General features: G+C 39.1%; 1 protein-coding gene across 1 annotated transcript in view; it reads right to left on the minus strand.

Annotated features, from left to right (window-relative positions):
• Positions 1-2,093: 2,093 nt before the first annotated feature.
• LOC140267550 (exostosin-1-like) overlaps positions 2,094-20,028 on the minus strand; it is a 37,754-nt gene continuing 19,819 nt past the window's right edge. Inside the window, exons 6-9 of the mRNA XM_072362869.1 lie at positions 14,764-14,853; positions 8,458-8,618; positions 6,404-6,575; positions 2,094-3,153 (exon numbers count right to left, since the gene is read on the minus strand). Coding sequence (XP_072218970.1) covers positions 2,968-3,153; positions 6,404-6,575; positions 8,458-8,618; positions 14,764-14,853 — 609 coding nt within the window. The 3' untranslated portion in view covers positions 2,094-2,967. The remainder of the gene's footprint in view (positions 3,154-6,403; positions 6,576-8,457; positions 8,619-14,763; positions 14,854-20,028) is intronic.

Here is a 20,028-nt window from a genome sequence, read left to right on the forward strand (position 1 = left end):
ATTAAAAATATATACAGGGCAGATCTTAAAACAGCTTGAAAAGAAGGTAGAGTAGTTCCAAGCTGTAGATCTTGTATCATACTGGCTGGTGTGAAGTGACATAAGAATGTCTTTGCAGTTTAAATAGACCGCCCAGATCGGAGGGGTGCGTTTGATGTGGCATGTAGAGAGTGAGGCAGTTCACACGGGAGGCAGCAGAGCAGCTCGAGTTGCCTGCTTGAACTAGCTCGCAGAACAAGATCCTTTCGTGACAGTTTCATGTTCTTATCCACAATCCAAATCCTAAATATGATAAATGCACTAATGTAGAGCCCTGAGAAAATCAACAAATCTCTATATTAAAAGGATCAGTTAGCCTGAAACTTAAAATTAGAAAGTGAATCTGTGGAGCTCCGACTCGGTACATGTTAAAAGTAGCAGTTGTTGTGGTTCGACATCAGAATTTCACTTATGTAAAGCTGCTGTAGCCCTTGATGATCTATCTTCTGAGATCTTATTTGATAGACACTGGCCATGGGAAAAGGGGAAGCCTCTGATAACCAGATGCACGGATAAGTAGAAAGTAAGATCAAATAATTTTTTCTGAGAGGAGATAGTAGAAAAAAATCAATGAAAGACAGATGAAAGGAAAGAGACAAATACAAAGTCTGAGAGATGATAAAGAGCTTCATGGTGAGGAACTTTATCGGGATAAATATGCTCACATTATTTTGGTAAGTAGTGATACAAAAATAGTCATCACTCAGCAGCTTGTTTCAATAGTAGGCTGTGTAACAAGTAGCAACCATTCACTGGTCAAAAGATCTGATGGATCCAGACAATATCCTCAGGGCTGCTTAACAAAGAAATGAAGGATTCTCACTGATAATATAACTATCGTATAGGCTTACTGCAGCGTTAGTTCCTTTTAGCTTCCTCTTTCTTACTTTTCCCTTCTTCCTTTCTCGCTTCTGGTCTGAAAAAAAAAATTGTGGCATAAAATTCTTCCCTGAGACATCATTTAACCATAGCAAGAGCTTTGCTACAAGATGATGTCATCAAAAGGGGCAACACTAACCTGACATAAATGTTGGGATTTCATCCAGCTATTTTTACAGACGGGTTTCTGTCAAACATCATAAAAAAAGGGAGGAAAGAAGTGCACATCCTGGCATGTTTGTCAGAGCAAAGCTCTTTCGGAGAAGATGACAAGGCAGTTATCTGTGTCAGCTGCCCATTTCATGTCTCAAAAAACTCTGATTCGGTGTCACAAACCCTGTCTCGTAACTACACAGAGAACATAATTATATAAATCTAAGGATGCTTTCCTTTGTAGAAATACTGGGTTTCATAGTGCTCACTTGGAATTGTCAAGATGGTGCTTGGAACTTGGAACTTATTCAACATATTTGATAACAAATGTATTAATAGAATGAAAGTTAAAGCTAACATCGTAATCAGTTCAAGCCACTATCTCAGTTTAAGCTAGCTTTACAGTTGGTGTAATTTATGTTAAATCTGGCAGGCTGTGAAGTTACTTTTTCGTGGACAGATTTACTTTTGAGTTTGATTAGAACAGAACAACAGAACCACCATCAGAAACCAGGTAGGATCAATGAGAAATACAATCATTTTCCACATGTCTATATTGAAACTATGAACTATCAATCTTTTTATAATTGGGTTAATGCAGTTTTGAATCATTGTAATTGCAATATGAATATATTAAAATCTTGTGACTGCCAGCCATGGTTTTTACATCCATTCATGTTTCTTTGCAAGCAGCCTGTCTATACAGGTGAATGGAGACAAATATGCAGTATAATTTGTACAATTCATTGCACTGTTCATTCAAACAGTTGCATTCAAGCCATTGTGTACTCATTTTGACAGGCATACGCACTACTAAAGAGAGCAGAATGCTGCTTAAAATACAGGACTATGAGCTTGTTATAGTTAATGTTGCAGCATGACTGTTAATTATGCAGGGAGAGCTTAAGAGTAGCACAAAAGTACCACAACAAGCAAATATAGCAAGACAACACAACATGTTTCCTCATGACATCCTTTTATTTTATTTTTGTCGGCTTCATACAGACAGAAACTGCTGCTGAAAATCTACAATAGTATACAAGAGGGATATTGTCGTTATCTAAGGGACTTTTTGGGGTAGCAGCTGTCGTTCGGTTTGAGCCAGAAGCTACCGTTTGTTCCTTTAGTCCACAGTCTTTTCTGTACATATGTACAGTGCTTTATAATTACAACTTACTAATAAAACCTCTTTCACCTTTAGTCAGTTTCAACAACGAACATCTTATTTATCATTTTTTTTCAGACATTATTTTTCAGGTCCTACACAGTACAGTTGTCTTGTTCAAACCATGCAACACATACTGCTTCTCTGTGATCAGGACTGACGAGAATGTGTCTTTGTTGCATGTGTCTCCATGCATGAATGCACACCAATCAGCCATAATATTAAAACCGCTGACTGGATTAAGTGAGCAACATCGATCATCTCACCAAAGTGCAATGTTCTGCTGGGAAACCCCGGGTCCTTCTGGCATTCAGGCGGATGTTACTTTGACTTGTACCTCACGCATAAAAATACATTGCTGTCAACCACATCAACCCCCTATAACATCAGCCCTTGTACCTTTCTTTATTGGACTAGTGCTATTGTTCTGCTAGTTAGAACCGGCAGACCCAGAAGAACTTGCATAATATCAGGCAGATGGTTTTAATGTTGTGGCTGACCAGTTTTATCTATGTGTACTCACAGATGGCAGGTATGCTCACTGCTGTCAGCCTTACAGAGACATCTTGTTTTAATAGAAAGAAGTAGTTCATACCTCAATGTTTTATCAGCTTTTTTTGTAGTGTGTGTGAGTATTTCTACCTCACAAATGTTCATTGAAGGTGTGTATTCCAGTTTCTTTGAGCAAGAAACCCAGGAACAACATCCCTCTGGCCTCAATCCACGTGAGTTCACAGCCGCTCAATGTCCCTGTACTTCTTCCTCAGGATGGAAACCTGGTCTCTGAAGAGCACTGGGTCCAACCTCATCTGAGAGTGTACTAGGGGCATGAAACCCAGCCACTTGCTGAAGGTGTTCATACAGGTCTGTCGCTGTGTGAAGTGGTCTGGGTCGGCCCAACGAGATGACTTGGAGCCCTTGGTTTGGAAAAATAAAGAGAAAAAAGGAGATTTAATTTGAGGAGTCGATCAACATAGATGATGGAGAATAAGAGACAGCATGGATTTGTGGAGAGAGGAAGCCTCTCGGTTGTGAACCTCCTCACAAACCCAAATGAAGCCCTGCTGAAACCTGAAATAACCAAGATTCTACCCAGACAAGACGTTCAATCCCAAACTGCCTATCTGAAAGAGAACAACCTGCAGTAGTTCAGCATCCCAGATAAGAGTTGTTCCTCTCAGTGGTCCATTCCAGAATGGCTCCTGGATTACCTTTTATACAATCAACCCCTGCCGATGTGCTACCTCACAAGCTTATCTTAGATGGGGCAGCAGCCAAGAGGAATGAAGGTTGAGCCCCTGGGTGGCTGCAGGGAGATGAGATGGAGATGGAGCGGCTGAGGGCAAGGTCGAGGGCAGCAGAGCCTTTGATAAGCTTTGGCATTTGGGTTTGGGAATTGATCTCATGGCAATCGAGGCTGCTGGAGGTCAGGTAGAATAATTAAATTACGACAAATTGAGTGAAATAAGCTGTTTTTCTTTTTGATGGAATGTCTCTCATTTGAAATAGAAAACTTAGTAAATAACCAAAAACATCATAAACAGTCACGGTTCCTGTTTTAATTAACTTAAACTGTTGCTGCAGATCAGTTTCCAAAAAAGACATCAGCTCCTTCCACCTTTTCTGCAAAAAAAAATTCCTCTCTGCTGTCGCTTGAAGCAAAGTCACAAATCAGGGGTGAGAGGGGGGTGGCAGGAAAAGAGAAAGGAGTGAAGGTGGGGGGTAAATCTAGGTTTGCCGTGCTGCCTTCACAATTAAGACATTAATCACTGAGTCCATACTGCAGAGTCATCGTCCTGCCTGTGGTCAGGCCATCAATCAGAAGCTGACATAGGGTTGGCCATATGGACGCAAACACACCCTTTCTCACACACACACACGCACACACACACACACACACACAATGCATTCAGGAGTCTCCCATAGAAAAGGTCAGGGCTATATGGCCTGAAACTTTTCCTCTACCATTCAAAAGGAGTGGATCACCTTTTATAGTGACCTCATTTTATAAAATGGGAATTACAATTAATCAATTTTCAATAAATATGCACCTTTTAAACTATATACTTGCTGTTAAACACTCCCAAGGGAGGAAGGAGAAAATTTTGACCAATATTAGTGCAATGGAGCGCAAATATCACAAAGGACCACATTTTGTTACTGCTCCTCCTGTCCATGCAGAGGATGCTGTTGATGTAATTCCTGTTGACTGCTTCTCACTTCTCCACTAATCTGGTAATGTTAGCAGTAATGCGCATTGAACCAGCAAATGCAGGAGAGATTATTTTTAGTTGGTAAGAATGAGTTCTAAAAAATTCAAACAGGTTGCAGATGTTTTACAAAAAGAAATACGTTCATGACGTTTGAAAAAGCTTTAAAAGGGATTCAAATTAAGGGATTAATTCAATATAACCTAAATAACTTGATCATACACAAGCACATAATGCTTATGTGAATAATTGTATCCGTTAGTGTTTATTGGTAACTGGGTGCTATTTTAAATCTACCACAAAACTTGAATAGTTTCAAACACAGCCTTTGGGCCACATTTTGGCTGCATTTACAAATATTGCAGGTCTCTTGGGACAGTAGTGACACACCATTAAGGAGGAATGAAATAATTCAAATTACGTAAATTTGTGTAGCTGCAGTTTTCACAACCAGCCACTAAGTGGCCCATATGAGCGGTTATTACAGATAGTGACTGTCCATCACTTGTTCTCTCTACATTGTTGCTAATTTAGCATTTTGATAAGATGATGGATAGCATAAAAATCTAATTTAACAAGTAGAGGCAACTTGGCAGATGACAAGGACGTTAACGTGAGTGGAAAGGCGGAAAAAATTGTTGAATGTGTACAAATATTGAATATCTAAGACATTTTTAAATTTATTATACATTTTTAACTGCAGTGCCAGCCAATACTTTGTGCTCAACTCATTTAATCTGATACTGAAGGTAATGAAACCTTGTTTGTTAAACTGGTGAGAACAATTAAAATTTTTAAAATCAGAATGATTGAAGGTAAAATGCACCAAAATTGCATCACAATTTATTTATTTTTTATTTGAGTTCCACTGTGAGAAGGAGGAACTTCTGCGTTAGCGCTGAAAGGTTGCCATTTTACAGACACCACTTTAGTCTATTAAAGTTTGCATTTATATAACAAACGCTAAGTTCATCCGTTAAGCCACGCAAGTCACATTTGTCAGAAGTTCCGTTTAAAGAGATGGGAGCGACAATTGTGTGTTTCAGACAAAATGATGAGCAATGAAACATGTAAATCTTTTCAAGGAGCGCCCCCTAAAGAAATAACAGTAAATGAGCATACACAGAACCTAAAGGAATATCTGAGAAGTCCATGCTCCTTCTGACTTGTTTAGTCACCCATAAAAAAATTCATTTGGCTCACAGAAATGATTTCTGACCTTATCTGCTGCTAAATCACTTTGATCTTTAAAATCAGTCTTTGTGCTGCCCTGGGGCTGCAATCAGTTTCAGCTGCACACAGTGTATCACCCCACTTTGCAACTTGGGCAGCCATGGTAAGTATGGCTGTGTCTGACATCGCTTCTTCAGAAATATACAGCCAACTGCAATTACTGCTTAACGTTTTACTTAAATTCTAGAGTGTTGAATGCATAAATCCACCTGCTACTCAGTGGATGCTGTACTGTGTCCACTACTCCCTGACAGTAATCTCACTATGCAATGTGCATTTTCTTTTTTTACATCTAAAAAGTCCAGTCATGCATCTCCACAGCAGACGTTGATGATGATGACTGTGATAGGTGTCTGAAATCTCATTAAACTTCTCACTACTAAGAGAACTATAGATGCCTGCTACTAGAAAGTTCTGTGTTTGAACATGCCAGCTGGTAGGAGCCTTTCTTTGTGAAGTTTACAGGTTATAACACCCCAAAGGCATGCAGCTTGAGTTTAGTGGCTTATCTAAATTGCCTGATGGTGGGAATGTGAGTGTGAACTGGTGACTATATCTGTCAGCATGACTTGCAACGTGTCCGTTATACCTCTCCTCTCAGCCGGCGACAGCTGGGAATGATTTCATCCTTCAGTGACCCCTTAAAGTTTAAGCTGGTAAAGCTAAGCAACAGAACTGACATACTCATTGTGAATGCGCCTCAGACTGTAAAACTACATCCTACCTGCGCCATCATGGTTTCCTTGTACTGCTTCTTCTGTGTGACTTTGATGGGTGGTTGCTTAGTGATGGCTGAAACCAGGAAGTTCATCAGGATGTCTTCACAGTTAGCCATGCGGTCCACCATAGTCAGCAGGCTGGCTGGGATGTAGTGAGTGAACAGGTAGTGGTAGTATCTGATAGACAGACATAAAGAGAAAAGTTAGATGGGGTTATGCGTGTATTTAACTCATTTTAATGGCCTCCATTCTGTTCTGCTCTATTCTGTATGGTTGTTGTGTTGCACTCTCAGTAGCATGGGAGCACTAGATCACTGTCAGGTCCATTACCTTCCTTCCAAGGTCTATCGTCTCTCGATCTTACACACCCACAAGCACACACGTACACTGCTCATACTTTCTCTAAGTCATGTTTCCAGCTTTTGGAGGCATTTGAGAGTCTGCATAACAAAGGACTAAAGAGGTGCATTCAGCATCCTAACAATAGAACAACAGGAAAGCTGTTTATCTGCATGACAAGATGCCTAAAATCCCTGAGGAGAGTAACACTCCTCTGTGTTCGGTTTACCACTCTGCTACATTCTTGATTTTATCATTTCAGTTTTCATTTCGTAGCATTTCTTGTTGACAATAATTTTACGAGACAAAGAGTGGTAGAGGAAGTCTATATTGTCCTGTTTCCTCTTTTATCACAGTAGTACAAAAAAAATGAATACAACTGAACTGGTGAGATGACTTTTAATGTGGACTGTAACTTGTAAGTTTTTCTGTGAAATTGGAATAGATCAACACGAAGCAGAGTGCAGAATAACTGCCAACTGTGATCATAGAACTGGCTGTTAGGCAGTACTCTAAAAAGCATCTTTGTACAACCATTTTTATGCAGGTATGGCTGTGTGTGTAGCTACCTTAAAGGGAAAACCAACATTAATTAGTTATTAATTGCAATGTTCACCACAAACCCAGCGAACACCACAGGCGACTATCCCTGCTTGTTCAAATTATTTTAAGTGTAACTTTTTTTTATTCACCTTCTCTGGTGGATTAAAATGTGACCATGCATTCAACACATGAGGACAAGCAGAGCTTAAGGTTTTAGAGTTGCAGGTAATAAAATGTTCCATCTCACTCATTTGTAACTAACTCAACAGAAAGTAGTTCCAGTAACAGAATGATGGCTTCTCCTAACTCTTCTTGTCTTTGTAGAATTTGGAAAACCCAAAGCCTTTTTGATTTCTTTGTCTTTCTCTGAACAATACAAAGAAGTAGCAGGTAATCAAAATTAATTTTGGGGCCTGCGTACAGCTGGAGCTCGGCATCACTGTTCACAGAATGGTTTTGAAACGTTAGCGTTTTAGTTAGCTTTATGGTTATTGCTCTTGGTGATCACGGTCCCTAATTCTGGAACCAAGAACAGGTTGTCAAAACATTTCCCAGGCATGGGATTTTCTATGAAGATGACACCTAGTACCAACAGATCTTTTCATTTAGCTGTGTCTGAGTGTCCATTGTTTTTAGTCTTGTTTGTCTCTGTGTGGGTTCTGTGATGGATTGACAACCTGTCCGAGGTGTAACCTCTCTTGCTTAGTCCTGCTCCCCTGTGACCCCGAACAGGATGAAGTGAGTATAGAAAATGGATGAATGGATTGACTGATGGATGTAAATATATGTTGCATTAAACATGAATATCTTCTTCTGTATTTTTTAATTCTCCCCACAGCACAAGGTAGTTTATTCTGACCTAACAACTCCAGATCTGACTTCTTATAAGGTAGAACTTATGGGTTTTACAGGGTTAATAATCATCTTCTAATGATGACCATTGTCATAACTAACTTTGTCTAATGATGATCAGGTTTAGGATCTATGGTGATTGTTCTGCTGAAAAGATAATACACACAAAAAAGCTTTAAGTTTTCAAAATGATGGACAATTTTTATTACCGTCTTATATCTTTTATTGCTCTGATATCATTCTTTTTTTATTTGAAAATTAGAGAAATACAAGAGTGAATCAGGATTATATGTTCTGATAAGCATTGAAATCATGTGGTTTGTACCTGTGGTAAAAAGCAGCTCCTGTAAGGACCATGGAGTAGTCATTTGTCCACTTTGAAGTGTAGCCCCAGCGGGATCTGGAACTGTCCCAGTAGTGGCTCCTTGCTGGATAACCGACTATACGCTCTGGAAAACTTTGCCATACAATGAAGGCAAAATCCACCTGTTGGAACAGAAAGGAAGGACAGAGAAAAAGTGAAGGTCCATGGACAACACTGCAGCTGCCTTCTAGTCAAGCAGTTTGCAACATTAACAAGAGTCTACAGACACAAATGCAATATAGTATTTATAACTATGATTTCATTATTGTAGAACTGTATGGATGCACATGTTGGCAATCTGCAGCTTCACCACTACATTTCACTTACTCCTACATACAGCCTGTTCTCAACTGCAGAAATTTGTAATTGTCCAAATCAATTGTAAATTGTAAAAATCAAATTGAACATACTAGAATGAAGAATACATAACAAAAAATAAGACAGTCATGTTGCCTTGCAAAATATTCAGTACATTCAACACATTCATGTCCATTTGCATTGGTTCTCGCTGAAGAACTGAACTGCCAACTCAGAGTATGATTCACTGTTAGTCTTTTAGTCTTTGTGGAACGGCATTTTCCACCTCTGGAGCGCTTTAGAGCGCTTACACCATTTGGACCACGTGTCCCTCTCCATTTCCCTCTCAGACTGCCAACTTCACCAATAAAGAAAAAATCTCGTGGAATTGTCTAGTGCACCTGGTGTCCTTGAAGGAGCATGAGCTACATGATAAAGACCCTCTTCTGAATTCAAAAACAGCACTGAGACATGCAGGCAGACACACCAGAGAATAAGGGGATCAGCACATAATGAAATACTTGGTTATACACACACAGACACAGATCACCTCAGGAACCGAGACAGAAAATTAATTACCAGAATAGCATAGGCGGAGAGATGTAGCTGAAGGAGGAGAGCAACGAAAGGGGATATTCTTTACTGATACCTTATGGCTTCTGTCATGAATAGTGTGAGCAATTACTATAAAGCAGCAGCACTAAGCGGAGAGAAAGGTTGCAGCTGCCATTCTCAGTGCCGCCCCCCATCAACTGACATGTTAGCGGTGTGTGTCCATGGTTTGTGTGTGTGTGTGGTCTTATTTGTCAGATGTCTCCACAGATGTAATCAGAGGATTAATAATATCTTGAAAATCTAGTTTTGCCTTCAGAGATTAAAAGGTGAAATAGGACGTGTGTAAGTGAGAGAACACGGATCTCAGCACTTATCATCTGTCTGGTTTCATTAGGCCTTAAAACTTTTAAGTTAAAGACTGGAAGTCAAAGGCATAAATGTGTCTGGATCTGCCCCCATCAAGTAAACAACTTAAACTGGAAGTTCGTTTTTTTTAAACCTGGACCTTATTTCTGGCATGAAATACGTTCATCTACTCACGATAACATCTTGGTGAAAGTCGGCATCCTTCGGACGCTCATTTAGATCACTCGAGATCCACGTATATCCATATAACGGGAGAGAATTGGGCAGAGACAATACAGCCTCTAAATAAGGCATTATCTGTCTTTATTTCCCCAATACTTTAAGATGAATGAATGAATGAATGCGTACTATTGCACTGTTAGTTCAGAGCTGCCGTGCTGTTGTTATTGGGGACTATCGGGGGCCAGGCTATAAGGTCCAGGTTTAAAAAAAATTAACTTCCCCTTTAATTTAGGTGAGGGCACTTGGTTAAAGCATCAATACTGCTGCCATCAAATTTAATATGAACTAATATGTTTCATGACATGATAAAATGTCTCACTTTCAACATGTAATATGTTTTCTATGTTCTTTTGTGAATTTGTTTATGAGATGTTCACACAGCATCAAAAACTTTTTGGGAATTGATGTTGTAGATACAAGTGTGTGTGATGTCCGATGACGTGATGAAAATACAAGCACACCCACACACAGAGTGTGGGTGTGCTTGTTATACATACAAATGGATTCTACAAGGCCAAAATTGATCTGTGGATCAGAGGGTCAATCCAGCACTAGATCGGTTTCAAATCTCTCCTGACATTTTGTTTTAAGATGTTCTCAGATGAAAAGGAGCAACAGGACCCTCCTTCGTCTTTTCCAATGTGTTTTGAGAAGTTTTGGGGTATAAATTAGTTTTCATTTTTCCTCCCTGTCATGTGGTTCCACTGCAGTGCTGTCAACTTCCATTTGGTCAGGTGGTAGAAGTCAGGAAAATTAGTCTCAAAGTGATGTAGAATCCAGTGTTGAAGTGTTGAAGTGGTTTGATGAAGTGTGGACAACCAGCTAGAAGGTCCACACTGCAGCTACCAGCGGCCAGCTGTTCGCACCTTGTGGTGTATGGTTATCTCCTGTCAAGACGATTCCCTGAGCTTTACTCTGGAAATTCTCTCACTGATTGCTTAAAAGTCTGTATGTAGAAGTTGGTATGTTCAGTGTCAGCATTCAGGGCTGTACCCTAACCATCGTTATTCCTTATACCCCCTGTGATCTGTCAATACAATTTATACTAGAACATTTCTGTCTGCTATTCCCATTTTGGGGAAGGAGTAGGACATGTTTGTTTGGATAAAAAGGTTTATTCATATGTATAGTATGCTGTTCTGGTTAAAATGAAAGATTCTGTGAAGTGGGTGTGTATCAGTAAGTAATTAGGAAGTCGATTATCAACAGTAGATTGTAGTTACTGATACTTTGGAGGAGATGTTGTAACCGGGCTGCACAGTAGCATGGTGGTTAGCATCATCGTCTCACAGCTAGAGGGTTGCAGGTTTGATTCCCAGCTGGGACCTTTCTGTGCATGCGTGGGTTGTATACGGGTACTCTGTCTTCCCCCCACCATCCAAAAACATGCATGTTAGGTTAATTGGTGATGCTAAATTATCCCTAGGAGTGAGCTTGCATGGTTGTTTGCCTCTGCGTGGCCCTGTGATGGACTGGCGATCTGTCCAGGGTGTACCCCACCTCTCGCCCAATGACAGCTGGGATAGACAGCTACCCCCCCGCCAACCCTAAGGTGATGTTACCAGCACAGAGGCCTGAGTTAAAACAACTCATCTGTGGGTGTACATTTTAAAATATGGCCTTTACATTTTACTGTTGATCTGCATGTACTATTTGAACTTTTTTGTAAAAAAAGAAAAGAAAAGCAAACTTGAAACAAATTTGTGAAACATTACATCAAAGAAAGTCGGGCCTGTTTCCATTTGTGAGGTTTGAGGCGAATGAACAATGTGCAGAAAAACAAACGGGTGGCCTGGACCGTAAAAAAAGGACAAATGTGTGTATGTTGTCATTCATACCAGAAGACTTTGGCTAAAATGTCAGAAATATGTGTAACTTCAATTTGTGTATCGTTGATAAAGTGTCACAGTTCATGCTTTGAATTTGCACTCAGTTTTTTCTTTTTCATGTCACCTCCATGTTACAGAGACTTTATACAGACATCTTCAGCCTCATTCTTTTTTATAACATGAGCAAACCTTTCTAATTTCTGATCTTTAATTTTGCAGTTCTGCATCTGACTTCATTACACATGTAGGTGGAAGAAATATGATTTTAGGAAAGAAGCCCCACACTGTCAGTGAGATTGGTAATATTCTGTAGCTGGAGGCCCCAAATTTTTCCAGAGGTTGCAATCAGTCAATAAGTAAGCAAAACAGTTTGCTTGCGTATATCGTTCATTTGTTTTCTATCCCAATTTCCTGCTGTTTAGAATATGTTTTGCAACATCAGAAACTGAAGTATCCTGATGTGACTGGAATAAGGTACAGTTGGTGGGCTAAAAAAGATATTTATGACTGATTTAGATGAAGAAAGGCTTTAACGCGTGTTCAGATACCGCAACAACCTAGATATGCTTTCAAATTTGTGGAGCATAGAAATTCCTGCATTGCTTTAGTAGGACTAATTCTCCATCCAACATTTAGAAAGTGTGTTTCAAAGGCATAATACGGCAGCATGCATGACCACCTAATGGGAAGCATAAGCTTTGTCAAGTTTTTGGGGCGTATTCCTTCCTATAATCGCTCCTCATTGAGTAATCATACAATTAATGAGCTGAAACAATGTAATTAGGGAATCGGCACAGCCGCTCTGCCACTAAGGTATTGTAATATGAAATTTCCTAATAAAAGCATAATGTTCCCTCTTGCACATTTTCAGTTACTTGACATATTTCATCTTTCAGTAAATCCCCTCCCCATGTTAAAAGGGCAATCAGAGCAATGGGGTCAGTAAGCACAGTAAAGATTCCCTTCATCCCCTCTATGATTTCTCTCTCTAACGTTGCCTTTTTCTGCTCGTTTCATAAAACAAGCAACATGGCCATAAAAATGGTTGTAAAAACTTTCTCCTATTACTGTGTCACAAACTGCGCTGTCGTAAACTGTGATTGTGATCCTGTTAGCATAGAAAGGGGAAAATTGACTTGCTCTGATCAATAAAACATCTCAGATTTTAAAGATACATTAGATCTCTTGGGTTTATTGAGTCTCACAATCCATTAAAGATCACATCTTTCACAGCCTGAAAATCAGTGGAGAAACGAGGCTGCTGCTAGTGGTGGAGCGCTATTAGCACCACAGGAGTTCTTTCTGACAGTGCTTAAAACTAAACTTTGTTGTAACACTTCATTATAACTGGGTTGATTTATTAAGGCAAATTTGTAAGAAAAGAGTTCATTCAAGGACAAAAAATGCTGTCCAGTCACCTTTGTAATGTTAGCTTTCATAATAGGGATTTTCAATTGCAACATGTTGACAGTAGACCAGAAATAACTTTTTATTTCAAATGCACATGAACTCTCTGGGATGGAGCAGCATATGTACAGCGGATTTAGGTTAAACCTTTGATGTAAGTAAAAACCACACAGACATCTGGATCCAGAAACAGATCTGCCACAGATGCATCCCCTTGTACAACTAAAGAGAAGAAAGAAAGTCCTGACTAACACCCCACAGAGACTATGTTATTCTATATTCTGATGCAGTTAAGGCCCCAAAAGCTGTATTATCAATTCTTACAAAATCTTTGTTATTGCTGTTAGTTAAAGATTAAATCGGCACCATAAGACTGCAAAGATCCCCTCATTATGAAACAGTTTCTAGCCTTTGCTCGTTCATACTTATTGAATAAATGATAAAAGTAGGCAAATCAGTTCATAAACGAATACAGGTTGAATGTTTACATTTACCTTTAAATGTAAACTGTGACACTCTATGAATAATTATGCCAGTTTTCTTTTTGTTTGAGCGAGCACACCGAGGGCTCGCCACTAACTCTGCTGACATGTCAAAGTCTTGATTAAAAAGGGTGAATACGAATATCATTTCCTCTCTTTACAACGCTTTAGACAATTCACCGGTTTCTAATTTGCTCTTGAACAAATGTCGGTGCAACAAATCACCAGGGTGTATCTCATCCTCGCTTTTAAGTAATAAGTGAGACTTTAATCAAAGAGGTGCTCTGTGTTTTGACAGCGTAATGATACAGACACTGAGGTAATGGCTCCCGTAAAACTCTTGACTCTTTTTCATTAAATTCTACTCGTTCTGCTCGTTCTTGTCTTGATTTTTCTTTTCTTTCTTTATCTTTTCACCTCATTTTCCTCGCCTTCACTTTTAGATTTCTTCTACTTTCTTCACTTTGTTCTTCTTCATCTCTTTTATTTTTTCTTTTGCTCTCCTAGCTTGTCTTTTCCTTCAGTTTCTCTGCTTTTATTTTTTTCATTTCTTTGTTATTTCTTCCCATCTTTTCACAGTGGTAAGAGCAGATCTTAAGCATCCTGGCCTCACTGATGACTGCAGTCTAAATGTTTGCTTTGTTTCTTGGCTGTTGCTGTGCTGGACTTCCTCCTCATCCTTCTTAGTTAGAGTTCATCCGATTTTTCTGTAAATGGCCTTTAAAGGCAAACCGCATTTTTCACTTTTTTAGCTCAGTGGTCGCTGCACTGTTTGGCAGAGTGAGGCAGTTAATTTATAAGAAATGGTATTCATGACTTTCCATGCATTGACTGCCTCATTTCGAGAAGGATCAATATACTTTGTTAAGATATTGCCACCTTCTGCCACTGGCTGACATGAAACCATGCAGATTAGAGCTGGTTAGAAAACATTTATGAAAGCAGGCTGTTTTTTTTCAAAACTTACCATGAAAGGACAGAACGAGTGTTCCAGCTTTCAATAAGTGTGTTTTGGTGGCCGTGCATTTTGGGAGTGCAGCCGTCTCACCTGGTTTGTGCTGATAAAGCGTCAACCGTCTCAGTTCACCTGTTCTTAATCAGTAACTCACCTCATTGGTTGAAAGGACAGAGTCTTCATCCAGACTGAGAACCGCATCTGTGATGATGACGTTGTGGGGGAAAAAACGACTGCTCATTGTCTACAGAGAAAGAGAGACGTGGTAGCTCATCAGTATAGAAAACATATCGAAAGCATCATCATATTGTCAGCAAAACAGAAATGCTATGAATTAATGAAGCTCTACTGCCTCAGAGCTGTTTTAAAGGTCCTTTACTTCTTTACTTCACTGAGCATTTAAATGTGTATAATTGTTAGAGGCATAAAAATTCTAAAGCAAATAAACAAGTGTGTTTGTTTCACCCCAACTGTGTGTCTGTCGATCAATGAGCCCATTCAATGGCTTTTCTGTGACACTTTATCAATTCAGTGCCTAACAGAAAATATAGTGGACCCTGATCCATTAGCCTAAAGATGGCTGCTGCTAAAGTTATCGACTTGTAATTAAAGTGTGAATTATTCAGCCGTTTGTGTGGAGAACAAATGGAGGGGCCACAAAACTTGGATGTGTTGAGAAAGAGCTGCTAAAACTTCAAATACCCAACCCAAAAAAATGGAGAACAGGTCAAAGGTTGGGACCCTAACCCTATACATTCCATTTGAATAGGTATGTGATTCTGCCTCATTTTCAGGGGTTGTTCAGAGGCTCAGCTTCACAATCAACTGGTTAAATAATTATGAGTGAAAACTATTTGGCTTTGTATCATTAAATTATGTTTATTTACAACTTGTGAACCTGCCTGAGAAGTCCTATTAAATGTTCCATATTTTTGTCATAGACGTTGCACCAAAAACTATTATTTTACATAAATATGTAAATTTGATGGTATAATGGCTTCATATTTTATTGAGCCAATAAATAGTTTTTAAAGATATTTAAATAAGACTTTTTTAAAAACAAATACGTGAAATTAAACATGCACAAAACAGATAAGTATATGACTAAAAGTAGAAACTGGGCAGTTGTTATTTGAAATAATATCTGAATATGATCATTTCCTGGGAGAGCGTAAGTAGAATCAAGCGTTTCATCCCAAACTGTTTTAAACATAAACATATGACCAATGTATTGATCCTGCAACTGATAAGTTTATGTCACATTCAGTCAGTCATACACCTTGAAATCAAATGCAGTAACTAACTACATTCCTCTAAAATGAAGATGCCGCTCTTCGGCTCGAGCCGAGTCACATCTTTTTTTTTAGCGCTTGAGGTAAGCCTAACAGAAGCTGTTCTGAGCAAAATGGACAGTAAAAGACATTCAGTCATCATATGGATCTCATATCAGAAATATTACAACTTTTACAGTAGTTTCAGTGTGTAGGCAACATGTCACAGACATTGAAAATAGAGCTTAACTATTATAAGCTTTGGTGGTGATAGGTGATTTTCAGTTAAAGGCCTTAAAGGGGAAGTTCGTTTTTTTTAAACCTGGACCTTATTTCTGGCATAAAATATGTTCATCACGAGTACAACGATAACATTTTGGTGACGCACAACTGATTCACTCCGTGCTCTGTGACGGTTGGCTGTCTTCACACAGAGTTTGCTATTGCTAGTTTTGTGCAACATGGCAGAATATTTATCAGATTTTGATGACGTGGACGACAACTTTGAGTACGATAGATGTCCTTACCGTTTTCAGCCAAAGTATATGGATGAGGAGCTCCTGGAAAAGAGGATGCAGAAGCAGAGAGAGGGACAGAGCTGTGCTGCAGTGGCGCGCGTCTATGATGTCATCCCACTAGATGCGTGTGTAGAAAGCCCCCTATAAGCCCCCAATAACAGCAACACGGCAGCTCTGAGCTAACAGTGCAACAGTATGCGTTCATTAATTCCTCTTAAAGTGTGAAACCTCTTAAAGTGAAATATCAGTGAGTAGATATTTTATGCCAGAAATAAGGTCCAGGTTTAAAAAACTTCCCCTTTAAGCACCAGCTGAGCGGCTTTCATGCTTTCACATTTCAAGTCATTTCAAGTATATTCATGGTCATTATCAGAGGCATTAGTGTATTTAAAAACAACTGGGTAGGCGGCTACTGCCTGCAGCTGGGCCTCGACAGGGAGGTCAGTGGTGTGGATACACACATGCAGTTCACCAAGGGACAAGCAACACAGATGCCATTTTCAAAGTGTAAGCAGATGCTACATTTTCTACAGAAGGGGCGGCAGCCTGCCAATTTCACAGATTAGAAACAAAATTATTAGCTAATCCACATGGCATTTTGAATGCATTTGTGTTGGCACCCAGTGCTGTCCCTTGTCTACCCAAGTTGCTAAAGCCCTAAATATATTATTGGGACTGGGTTCTAAAGAAAATAATAATAATATTCATGTGAATAATCTAATGTTGATTCTTAAAAAGTTGTTTATATGTGTCGAAAACTAAGGAGATGGTCGCTGAACTATGGAGGAACAAATTGTTCGTCTGCTGGGTGGTGATCAGTGAACAAGCAGCACAAAAGTAGGTTGTATAAGTATTAATATCTGAGCCCTCTTCTTACAACAATCTCACCTTTGAATTTCAAGTGTTTTAAGAAATCTTTGATAACCCTTGTTAATAAAACCCACCAGCAGATTCGCTTCCTGTATAAACTGCAGTTGCGGTTAATGCTTTTATATGATTTATGTTTCTATTGAATCAGTCATGACCTTCTCATTATTGAGCTTGTAGGTGTTTCTCTAACTGAAGAAAGAAGCAGGCTGAAGTTTTATTTAAGTATGCAGCAAAACTGTTGGCATATCCTCAAAAGACCTCAGCAGTATATATAAGATCAGGTCTCTGAAGACAGCAGAGCAAATTCTTTCAGACCCCAGACACTCACAGCTCAGCTTATCTATACTCAGTTGTTTTATCTTTGTTAAACTGAGATTGTATGTCAATCAAATTAAATACAATGTTAAGTACCGTAACAACAGTAATGTTCCACATGGATCCAAGCGTGAAATAATGTGACTTGAATTTACAACTGTGAGGTAAGCATAGAGAGGCTTGTTTTGAAAAGTAAGACTGAAAATCTAAGGTTGATGCTTGCTCTCATCTCGGCCTAATAAGCTCAGTTAAGATTCACCAAAAAATGAACTGTAACTTCAAATGAAATTAAATACAAATTTGCTAAATTCTTTCAATCAACTCAACAGTGACATAAAACTCTATGTTAAATCACTGATTTAAGGTGAAAACTGTAGGCACAAAGCATGTGTTTTTTGGATGGTTGCTCAGTATAATACTCAGGGTAGTCTTTTCTTAGAAAATGTTAATGACCTGATGGTATGAAAGTAATGACAGTGAGTCATATTAAAAGAACACAACCACATACTTGAAGCACATAAAACCGAAAAGCTTAATTAGAGCAAAGTAGCAGCGTGGAAATGCTTTTAGTGACTGCGACCTGGGATGATTTTTAATCACAACTGCTGATGCGATTAGCCATCTGAGAAAAAGTTCCTCATGATGGACAACACAAGGTGCTGCCTTAAAAAAAAAGAATAATTTGACCTGAAAACTGTTAAACTGAGTGACACTTGGTCTTCATATCTGTTGAATCAAACGATGTGTCTTTCTGTCGTTGTCATGGTAACCGAACCTTTGCCATCCCCTCACCCTCCCTGACTCCCTCTGGCTGGTGTCAATGCCTTTTTTGCCCCTGGGCAGAGATTAAATCCCACTGAGACCTGAGAGTCCATTGCTCTGAACCTTATCTTTATCACTGTCTTTCCACTCATATCATCTCTTTATATTTGCCATGACTTCAGCTACTTCAAGGGGAGTCTTTGGAGATACCCAGTCTTCTTTCATACTGCATATATATCTAGATGACTGTGGTTAAAAGTCAAAGATCCCATAAATATCTGCAGTGCTATCTGAAGCTATGAATAGTCTCTTACTCTCAATATAAAGAGCCTGCTTGTCATTACTAATGTGAGAAGTGATGTACAGGCAGTACAAAAATCATCATGGCTGCTGCATTTTTTACATGTCAAAGCATCCCACACATCATCCTCTTTTCCAGACTACTTATCCAATGCCTGCATGTAGTTCTGTGAATATATCTGAAGTATGTCACCTCATTTAGACTGGAAAAAAAGAGGCAATTTTGGTAAAAATGTCAGCTTTTTTTAAATCAGTGCGTGTAGATGATAGTCCAACAATCATTAGCTAATTCTCTTTGCTTATAACTGCTTATAACTCCAGATTTTCACTAAAAATCTGTGCCGTTGTTTTAATAATGTCTTTATCGATATAAGTAAGAACAGCTGATGCTTTCCCACTGAAAGAGGGCATAGTCACAAAATCTAGTTGGTAGGTACACCAAGAAACTTCTGCGTGTATAAAACCTGAAAATAAAAATGTGAACATCCCTCCACTGTTGGCATCGGGTCAACACATCCGCTATATGAGCTAATATTGTAATATGTCCCATGTTGGAATGAATGGTCGTATATAAACAATAAACCTGATATAAACAAGGTCAAACAAGACCATCAGTTCTTTAGTAAATCTGCTCTCCTGAACCTTCTGTCCACCCAAGTTTTATTACTAGGTCCTACTCAACCTTGAAAGCTAAAGAGTCTCGATCAATGTTGAAGATCAACTTATAAATATTAAGCTCAGAGTGGACTTCAGTTATGTGTGCACAGTCTGGTTTGCATTTGTAGATTAATTTCATGGCAGCATAATCACCTAAACTCCACTGATTATTTATGAGTGCAGAGGAAAAGCCACTCTTCTTGAGATCGTGAGAAATCATGCCGGGACATTATCGGGTTTTGCAGAAACTTGTGAATTGCGTACAGTTCAAGTGCTGCCGTCAAAAGAGGGATAGACTCGTCTCTTAAAGGTTTTGTTGATTTTTTTTTTTATCTAACCCATGGCATTGAGCTGATCATTCATAATGAATTCATGATTTCAAAAAGAGAGACAAAAAAATGTCACTATCGTTCATGTTTCAGATTTTTGGGGTTTACTGTCTACCTATAATGAACACGACTCACAGAAGCTTAGCATCTAGGTTAGCTAACAAGCTAATAAACTAATATGGCTGCAAGTGGTTAAATTGGTAGTTGAAAATAAATTTCAGGATCTTACTTGGATCATGATCTGCCATGCTGGACATTTATGAACGCCATTAGGTCACCAAGTCTGTGATTTGAGCAGCTCTTGGGTTGAAGGACAGAAAATGACCAGTTTCTCAAGGTTGAAACGTTTGAACAATGGAAAATGGAGGAGGGAGGACTAACAAGTAGCAGAACTCAA

This window comes from Leuresthes tenuis, unplaced genomic scaffold, assembly GCF_036924035.1.
Source record: "Leuresthes tenuis unplaced genomic scaffold, fLeuTen1.0.hap1 SCAF_13, whole genome shotgun sequence".
In the NCBI taxonomy this organism is placed as follows: domain Eukaryota; kingdom Metazoa; phylum Chordata; class Actinopteri; order Atheriniformes; family Atherinopsidae; genus Leuresthes; species Leuresthes tenuis.